Genomic DNA, 9,788 nt, shown 5'->3' on the forward strand with positions numbered 1-9,788 from the left:
AAGTGGTATTTACAGGGAATTAATACGGAACCAAATGCTTATTTGTCACTTTTAAAGGGTGTGCAACTGAGATGTAGGCATGTAGGGTTTTGTAACTGCAGCAAGCATGGCCAACCGGGGGGATAAGATTCCCTTGGCAAAGAATAGTAGCTGTGAAGTCTTAATCTGAGAGTTTTGCCTTAGGAATTATACTGTTTGTGTTTCTTTAGGATGGAAATAAAGTCAAAAGGTGGAGTTCAAGATATTTATTCTGCTCTTCTATTCTTGCATATTGTGGCCCCATAGGTGGCCTTGAAAGTGCATAAATGAGATCAAGTTGATGTGAAGAGCTGCCATTTTTGTTCTTACTAATCCTGTGCATCAGAAGAAACCTGGAAGAACAGTGGAGATGGAGAGATTCCTGTATGTTAAGGAACACGTTTTAGGTATGGTTTTAATACAGCAAGCCACAAAAAGAATCATTCCTCATTCTTGCACCGGTGTTTGGGGGCTGTGCCCCCATGCAGCATGGTAAACGAAGTATAAGAAGATAGCTGCCCCACAGGAGCTGAGGTTATTTGTGCAGCAAAGGCCCTGGGGCTGCAGGGTGAGAATAACATGGAGCTCTGGTGAGGCAGCCTGCTGTGTTTGTGATGCATTGATTGAAAAGCACAAACGCCTGTGACGTGTGATACGTTAGACTTGAGTTTGATCTGGAAGTGTGGCTTGTTAGCTCAGTAATAACCACATCCTGGGCTAACACACATCTCCAGCCTCAGAGTTTTATGTAGACCAGGAAATGGTTTTTGTGTGTTTTGGGTTAACTCTTTCCATAGATACAGGTCAAGTTCAAGCACTGTTACCCAGCTGCGGGCAGGCAGCACAGTGTACTCTCCCATTGTGACAGAGACCCACGAGGGCCTTCATTTAAGTGAGTACCAAATTAAAGCCTCCAGGTCAAACCACCCCTTGGCCTTAATGTGTGGTTGCAGTTTGGTCTCCGGGCTGCCTGCTTTTTAGATAGGCAGCCAATGGAAATAATCTTGCACAAAGCCAAAGGTGAATTTCTCATTCTCTCCCCTCGTATTTAATTTACCCCTCGTATTTAATTTACCCCTTGTATTTAATTTACCCTTCAGAATGATGATCTGTTTTATATTCAAGGCTTTGCTTGCAAACGCGGTAGCTTAAGGAAGGGCTGGTATTTTATTTGAATAATCTCTTTTCTTTCAGGTTAAATAACATTTGTGTTTTAAGTAGATAAGATAACAGTTCCAGCAGCAATAAATTTCCTGTAGTCGCGCTATCTTTTTTCCCTAAGCATTTCTAACTAAGCAGTTGGCCTTGTTAGGAGCTTTTGTTCAGCATCATCAATTAGTGGCTTTCCTTAACAGCGGTGTCTGTTAGCTTTGTTCATTACAAACATTTTCCCTTTCAAACATTTCTGATAAATTGGGATGTTTTATGGCTGAGAACTTCAGTCCATTTTTTTCTCGAGGTGACATCAGCGCTGATGTTTTCCCCAGCTTTTCTGCTGAATGTTTTGTGAGGAGGATATCGCTGTCACTTCTAAAACATGCAGTTTTTACTTCCTGAGAAATGAATGAAGGGAAGGAATAGTTGGAGCACACTCCTGTTTATTACATTGAACCATCACTTTTCTCCCTTGCACTCACACCACGCTGCTGATCGTGACGGTGCGTTTGAATTCATTCCTACCAGGCCTTGCCTTCAGAGATGGTTTGGGTTCTTTCACTCTCATTCACATCCAACTAAACTGGTTTTGTACCCTTAAATGTGTGATACCACTTAATGGCTTTTAAACTCCTTTCTCATGTTGGCCATTTCTTGAGCAAGGGTACCAAAAGGAGAGACAAAGCATCTTGGGTGCAAGCCCTCATTCTGGCTCTTGCATCTCTGTCTCCCCACAGCACAGTAGCTTTTGAGTGTAGAAGACCAAATTGCATATATTTTTTTAATCTTTCTGTGACTTATTACATGTTATTTTCCCAAGGTCATTAGATTCAAACACGAATATTAACATAAATAGAGCACTTTGATGAAGAGGGCTATTATGTCAGTGCTAGAAGTCATTAGACTGTCTCCAATCTAAGGGAGCTTGTTGGATTTTGGTTTCTTTCTTTCTTTCCAGAAATATGCCTCAGTTTGGTCTTTGCCAGGTCTTTGCTGAATGGATGCACTGAGTGTTGGTGAGGACAGACTGCATCTCCTGTAAGAGAGGCCAGGCTCTTTCAGAGGCTCTGTCAAGGGGACCCAAAGACAGTTTAGGAAGGGGAAAAGCCCTGCCCAATGGAAGCTCCCTCCCTCTTAGCGTTGATTCCATAGGTTTAACCTTAGCTGAACCCATAGGCAGATGCCCCAAAGTGGTGCTCTTTATTCTATTATTTCTCTGTTCACCATTGCATCTCTTTCACAGCTGCTCCATGCTGGAACAAACCATAGCCAGTTTGTGTTAGAAAATAAAGTGTGTGCCACCTGATGAAAAGGTACTTTTTCCAATGCAAAGTTCTTAATATATAGTTAACGGCATCCGTCAAGCTGCTACGTGGTGAAGTGGTTTGGCTCATGAAAGAGCCATGTGGGAAGATACAAATCACCTTAGTCTGTTTTACTTTACAAGTACTTTCAGATAGTGATTCAAGTTAGTGCATGAGGGTGTGAGAGCTTGCATTATCACAGCACTGCTCCTTAAGGATGCCTGGTGGAACTGCCATGGGACCATGGGGAGTCTGGCTCCTTGGGCTCTCTGCAGTCCCATCACAGAAGCTCGATGCTGGAGCGCTCTGCAGCTTGCTGAGTTAAATGCTCTCAGTGCCACTTGCTCTCCTCTCTGAAACCCTTTCTCTGCCATCCTCCTCAAGTAGTCTGATCTTAGAGCTGAGCTCAGGCTGTGGATCTTACAGAGTCACCTCCTTTGGAAACTGCACCCACATGACTGTTCTTTCGTTTTCTCTGCAGTAATCTGCTGGCTCCTCCGTGACCTTTCTTCATGAGAAAAACCTGTATACTTCAAAGGTCTCTCAGGACAGTGAAACTACTTTGGTTCTGTCAAACATGGGTGCAGAAAGATTTCTCTCATGCAAAATTACTGACTGTTATCTCTTTCTCTTTTCAAACAGGTCTTTTCAAGTAAGATTCTTTCAACTATAATCTCTTCTGCGTGTTCAGTCAGTTGAGTGCAAACCTGACGAGGAAGAGACTCGCTCTCTGATCTGATGGTAGAACACGGTATCATTAAAATTAAAAATAATAATTATTTAAGAAAATCAAAGTCTGTGGATGCTTGAAGGCATAGCTGACACCAAAACAAATAACAAAGCTTTAGACATAAACCCAGTCTGGCAGCCTTGGCAGATCAGCTGTTGACATAACAGCATCTTAACAACAAAAAGCAAAGAAAACAACGGCAACAAAAATCCTTCTCCTCACTTTGCAACATTTCAGAAAGCTCTTATTTTTTGTCTCCAGGCTTTTCTTTGGCATAACCTGGACCCAGAGCAAGGAGGGAGTAGGAAACGCCATCCAGAGCTGTGTCTGCACTAGGGGGCTGTGCTTGCATGGCGATAAGAGGATTAGAAGTTTAGAGAAAGCTTTGTCCTCCTGTGGTAAGCCCTGATAACAAACTTTGACTCAGTTAGCTGCTGCTTACAGCACATTCCTCATTGGAACATATCTGCAATTGACCTTGACATGGAAAAAATAAACCCAGTGGAAACAAATTGGTGATGATCTCCGTCTAACTGGAGAGCAAACTTCTGATGTGAGCACTGCAGCACTGTGCTTTTGGTAGCCCTGAGTCTCTGTAGATGGCTGGAGTGTTTCAGGACATTCCTTCATTCTGAGAAGTGGCCGTGGCCAACCAGCTAGAGGCTGCTGAGCTGCCCTGCGGTGCAAGAGGTATTCTGGCAGGCAGCCCTGTGTTAATTTTGATGGCAAAGCTGTCTGATCTTTTCCAGCTCTGACTTTTAGGTTCTAGCAAAGTAAAAAGCTGCCCTACACAAAGGTGACTCCACGCCAGGAGAAAGGGTTCTGTGCTCCTTAGAGGGAATTAAGGGAGGTAACTGATCATTCTCTGTAGCTGATCCCATTCTGACAGTTCTCGTTACATCAAATTTGAGCACTCACTCTACCATATGGAAAAAGGGGGGGTTCTGTCTAGGACACTGCTGGGGTGGGTCTCCAGTGGTGCTTGTGTCTTGACCTCAGGCAGTGCTTCCATTCTTCCTTTGTTAAACGAGCGATTTGTTGGATTCCAGGGACCCCTCGGTAACTCTCCTGGGCTGGGAGAGAATGGTCAGTAAAATCTCCCAGGTTTCATCACAGAACAATTCTTAACATTCACGTTGCTCATCCCTAGGATTGAAGTTTGTCACATCAGTATCACAGCAGCAGTGAAAGAGCTGCTATCTTGGCAGGTGCTGGAACACCTTCCTGGCTCATAATGCTGAGGATAGCACTCAGCTCTTCATAGAGAAATGTGAGAGAAAATTGGTTGTTAGAGCACGTAAAGGGAGAAAGGAGCAGACGAGTGAAAGCCCACAAAGCTGGATTGATTGTAAATAAATCACAGGTATCTTCACCCTGCTCTATCATTTTGAGATTTGAACAGAAAAATCTTATTCTTTTAATGATCCCTTTTTTTTTTAATTGAATGAAATGGAATCGATCCTATGGGATTGCTTTCAGCATCTCTGCAGATGAGTGTGTGGCAGTGTTCTTCATCTCTGATATCTCAGGTCCTCTATGGCAGAATTCTGCATCCAGCAAAGCTGCTCTTACCTTCTGGCAGTGCTTTGGGAAGGAGCAGAGCTGGGCTGGCTTTCTTCTGCAGTCGCTTCCTGTCCATACAGCACGAGTATCTGGGAGTAAACACGCTGGGAAATATTTGTGCTGTGTCCTATAAACAGGGTGCATGTTGTTTACCTGAAGCAAAAAAATCCGTCCATTAATTGTGTCATAAAATAGCCAAGAAAATGAAAGTTTTAATCTTAGCAAAATAGTGCTGCGAATGCTCCTCGGTGAGCATGGCTGCAATTGCTGGGATCTCCTGCTGGAGGAAGGAATTCTCAGTGTTGGAGTCCTGATTTTTTTTTTTCAGGGAACTGGAACTTTACATTTCCACTTGCAAACGAGTGGCATTTCATTAATGAGGAGGCCCCCAGCTGGAACTGACAGCCAAGAGCATGTTTTTTCCATCTTGTTGCCCTGTTTCAAGGGAGACTTTTATTGGTAAGCACTGCTCAGCTGAGGTCCTCTGCCCGGTGCAGCCCTGGGCCCCATCCCACTGCTCCCTGCCCGCTGCCATGCAGTCCCCAGCAGAGCTGGTGGCTGAAGCTGTCCTGGGAAATCGAATGGATGGCTCATGGGGTGCATCATTTGCAAGTGGCTGAGCAAGTGTGGTGCGGGGAATGGCCGAGGCTGAATGGGAGCTGACAGTTTCCTTGGCACCCGAAACAGAAATAAATCCTTTCCTTTGTCTCTAGCTTAGCAGAATGGAGCGGGACAAGGCAGAGAGGGCAGTTTTAAGTTTCAGGTACCAAATATGCAGGGTGGGAAGGAGCTAAATCCTCTTTCTCTAACAAGATTTGAATCGAGTTAGGCTAACCCGTGAGGAAGGCCCTAAAATCTTATTCTGGGAGCTGAAAATTGTAAACTGACACCAGAAGCCACTGCTTTTCCCTGTGGGGATGTGACCAGGCTGCAGCAAAATAAAATATACCCCCTTTGGTTAAACGTGGGAAGAAAGTGGGCAGGATGTGGGAAGCTGCTTGAATAATCTAGTGAGGAGAACTTGAGCTATCTCAGAGGCATGCTTCCTAACCTGGCTGAAGAGCCTGACTGGGAAATTCTTCCCTGCCTCATTTGTAGGGTGAGGAGTGGTGGAGGAGAAGGGGCAGCAACGTGCTGTGTGGTGTCTGTGATGTCCTATAGGCTGTACAGTGAGATGATGCTCAGCTTCCCCTTTGTGAGGTTGTTTGGATTCGTGCTGCTGTTGTGGCTGGCTGTTTCTCCCTGTAGCAAGGATGTGCCTCCCTGCCAGTGCCCTCCTAGCAGGGAAAGGGGCAACCACAGCTTGCCTGGTGGAGGGCAGGCAGCTCCACGCTGCAGCTCCATCTTGAAAATCAGCAAAGGCAACTGAGCGCGTGATGCTGCGTTCAGCAGAGGAGCTTGGCTGGAGGAGGCAGAGGTTAAGAATGCAGCCCAGGGAACAGCAGGGGGAACGCTAAAATGTTTGTCCTATGCTCTGTAAATACAGCAGATATGCCTGCATTTCAAACCCAGTTTAGCAACACTCGTGTAAGTACAGTTTCACAGACAGCTTTCTTTCTGCGTCGCCTGCAGGAACTGTAACACTGATGTTGAGTGGCAAATGGTGGGAGCAGTTGTAGTATCAGTAAGGATTTTGACAAGGGACAGAGTCTTTGCTTCGCTGCAAAGGCCTTGGAATCCAGCAAGGGGTAGCAGTGACTCCTTCTCTGCACCAAAGAGTTGTTTTCTAACCAAATTCGTTTAACTTTGCATTGTCTGCAAAAAAAAACAACCAAACACCTTAAGCACCAAAAGCATGAGATTATTTAAGTCTCGAGAATCTTAATTAAGAAATAGCAATTAAAGACTTGCCTGACCTACAGCTGGCCTTACTGGCTGCTCACTGTGGATGTCCCTGCAGTGGTTAGGAGCAGCATCCCTGCTGGTTGCAGTGCTCTCCCCGTTGGGCCTCGGGAGGGAATTGAAGCACTCATTTTTTGACACCCTGTGTTCTGAAGGTTCTCCCCCAGTGGCTTCTCCCAGAATGCTCAGAACAAAAGTGCGTTTCCTGTTTAGAAAGAGAGAGAAGATAAGCCCTCAAGTGCAGCCTTGTGCTCTGGCTACCCCAAGTATAAACAGCCTGCACGGCCGGGCGCTGCTTTTGTTTGTTCTAGCAGCTTTCTCTCCTTAAAGGTACATTAGGCACAATTATACAAAGTCCATTTTCTGACAGCATCGTTCCTGACTGGCACGAGAGCTCCGGGACCATCAGCTCATCAGGAAATCTCTCTGCCTGGAGCACGCAGTGAATTCCCAGCTTTGTGCTCAAGGCACAGCACTGAGCACTTCCAAAATATGTTACTTGTTAGCATTTCTGTAATATTTCTCCACCGTAGCATCGGAGTGCTCTGTAAATAGTCACTGCTAACCTCCCTGGGTGGGGTGCTGGGGATGGGTTTGTTTTCTTGGCTTACGGAGAGCGAAAGGTTTGCGTTGTGAGTCAGCATTCAAGCTCAGTAATTAAACACGAGATGGCTTTAAGGCTACCTTTGGCCAACCCGGGGCTGTTGTGGCTTCCAGGGTAATGCAGAGCATCCATGGAATCCCTCTGTGCAGCAGGGTGAAGGTCTGAGGAAGAGACCTGCAGCCAAATGGCCTGAGCTGTCACAGCACAGCAGTAAAGCTGGGGCCCTGTCCTGCTCACCAGCTACTTGTGTTCTGTGCCGCATGTGGTGGTGTCTAATCCTTGTCAGGTTGTAGCAGATACCACAAACTGAGCTCTGCTGGGCTGGACGCATGAGATTTAGATAAGGCTGGGGCAAATCTGTGCTGCCATCTAATCAGGCGTGAGCAGCTGAGATGTGAGTTGATGCTGTTGATTTCCCTCCTTTGATAAATTAATCTGATTTGCAGATTCCCATGATGGCTCCATCCTGCATTGTTCTGAACCTCTTCGCTCTGCTTCAGCAATGCAATCTGGTCCAGTTACAAGCTCAGGACTGGATCTACTGCAACAAGCAGCACGAATGGTGCTAAGCTCTTACTGCTGTGCTCAGGCCTGATGTTTCAGAACCCTCTGGTTACATGCTGGATGCATTTAGGAGCACGTAGGAAGTGTCCAGTCTTCTCATGCCTCACTCTGTTCTGCTGGGAGCTGGGATTGTGTCTGTAAAGCTATAGTAAAAGGAAGAAGGACCCAAGCAGGGAGGAGTGGGAACTCAGCACAGTGCCATGGGCATTCTTTCTCTTGAGTGGTGTTTATGAAGAAGGCCCTGTAGGCAAGCATCACTGTTTTGGAAATTGGGGCATCCCATAGGTGTGTGAGCAGGAGATGCATTGCACAGCGCTGCCCTGGCAGCCTCCTCTGCTCTGCTGGGAACATTGGAGCCCACTCTGTGCTCACAGCTGTGTGGGTGCTGCCACTGCTGTGCTGCTACCTGACTGACTTGTGTGTCAGCATGTGAACGTTGGTGCCACTTTATTAAAGGAAATGAGAGTCTGTGACAACCCATGGGAGGAGCAGAGCCTCCCCGTAGCAGCAGCACCTGCCATCCCAACCTGCAGGTGTTTCTGCTTGAGCCGGGGTCCCATACTGGAGGCAGAGCTGGCAGAGGGGAATAAGAAACCCCACTTTGTGCTGCTGGTGTGAGCAGAGCCTTGCAGCACTGAGCCCCAGCCCTGTGCTCAGGAATCCTCTGGGTCAGAGCCGCGTGCTCTGCTGCAAAGGAAGAGCATAAAAAGAGCAGTGCTCCTAGATATTGAATTGCCTGTGAGCAGGGGCAGCTCTCCCCACCCAAATGCGCGCTCTGGCACTTTACCAGCTGAAGTCATAGCTAGCTCTTCAGGGCTTTCTGTTATTTTCCTTCCAGTGAGTTTCTGGCTGCATCTAAAAGCGCCGAAAAACTTATTGCAGGAAACAGGGCTGTCATTTCTCCTTGTGTGCTGTGAGCGAGTCCTCATCGGTTCAAGTGACAACACGTGCAGGTGCCTCTCTGCTTTTTCCACGACGGGTGAGTCCTTTCAGCAAGCAGGGAGGGAACAGCTGCTGGGTGAAAACAAGGCCTTCCTGCTGACCCAAGCTGAAATGTGACGGGGAAATGGGATTTCTGACCTTGAGAGGTACAGAGTTGCCCAAAGGAGGGACCCTGCGAAGATTAAAAATAACTCCGTCTCCGTAACGCTTCTGCAGCTGGGCCAAAGCATTGCAAAACACACGGCCTGCTATTAAATAGTACAAATTGACAACAGCCTTTTGATGAGCGATGGGCCGAAGTGCTCGCCCTCCCCTTTGTGAGCACAGACCGAAGAACAGCTGCTTTTGTCAGCCGTGCTCTTGTTTTTCCTCTCCCCTGTCCCTGCGTTGCTGCAGATGTTTGAGGGTGGCTGCTGTGCTCATCGTGTGGGTCGGTGTTCGTTTCTTCTCGGCTCCCATTTCTGTTTGGCTGTTGTGAGAGCAATTAGACATTACTCAGAGAGGGCCAGACAGTGTGTGGGTCCATGGTCAGTCTGTCTGTCTGTCTTCCCCCCACTCTCGCACACATGCCGTGTGATTGGAAGCAGTCATGTACCATGAATAATGTCCAGGGGCCAGGTCACAAGCTTCCCATAGCATGGAATTCATTTGCATACAATCCGAGCAATTACAAGTAATGAATAGATTAGGAAAACTAAACAAAACGAGAAACGATTCAGGCTGCTGCTAATTCCTCAGCAGAAAGGAGGAAAGAAAAAGGAGGAATAAAAAAAAAAAGAAGAAGAAGAGAGCGGGGAGGGGAAGAGAAGGGAAGGCTCTTAAAATCTCGGCTGCTCGATGACCCGAGGGTGCCGGGACCGGGAGGGAGAGGGGCGGACGACAGACAGACAGAGACAGACCGACCCCCCCCCCCAACGGCCCCGCTCCGCCCGTAGCAGCGCACGCTCCCGCCCCCACCTGCACATTTAAACGGCGGCGAAGGCGCTGGGGCTGCACCGGGAGCGGGCTGAGGTAGGAGCGGGGATGGGGATGGGGATGGGGATGGGGATGGGGATGGGGATGGGGA

General features: G+C 47.4%; 1 protein-coding gene across 7 annotated transcripts in view; it reads left to right on the forward strand.

The window, feature by feature from the left end:
• The first annotated feature begins 272 nt into the window (after nucleotides 1-272).
• The window catches only part of SLC45A3 (solute carrier family 45 member 3), a 32,190-nt gene continuing 22,674 nt past the window's right edge, over nucleotides 273-9,788 (forward strand). The window contains exons 1-5 of one of the 7 annotated variants that reach the window (XM_042833711.1): nucleotides 273-425; nucleotides 3,120-3,228; nucleotides 3,469-4,570; nucleotides 5,099-5,229; nucleotides 8,619-8,759. In XM_042833711.1, the coding sequence (XP_042689645.1) occupies nucleotides 5,184-5,229; nucleotides 8,619-8,759 (187 nt within the window). In that variant the 5' untranslated portion in view covers nucleotides 273-425; nucleotides 3,120-3,228; nucleotides 3,469-4,570; nucleotides 5,099-5,183. Of the gene's footprint in view, nucleotides 426-1,080; nucleotides 3,229-3,249; nucleotides 4,571-5,098; nucleotides 5,230-8,618; nucleotides 8,760-9,788 lie in introns of those variants that run through there. The other 6 variants (XM_042833712.1, XR_006171245.1, XM_042833713.1 and 3 more) reach the window with 6 other exon arrangements.

The sequence above is a fragment of the Centrocercus urophasianus genome, unplaced genomic scaffold (genome assembly GCF_019232065.1).
Source record: "Centrocercus urophasianus isolate 14NV4802_14NV808 unplaced genomic scaffold, USGS_Curo_1.0 seq_42, whole genome shotgun sequence".
Lineage (NCBI taxonomy): Eukaryota > Metazoa > Chordata > Aves > Galliformes > Phasianidae > Centrocercus > Centrocercus urophasianus.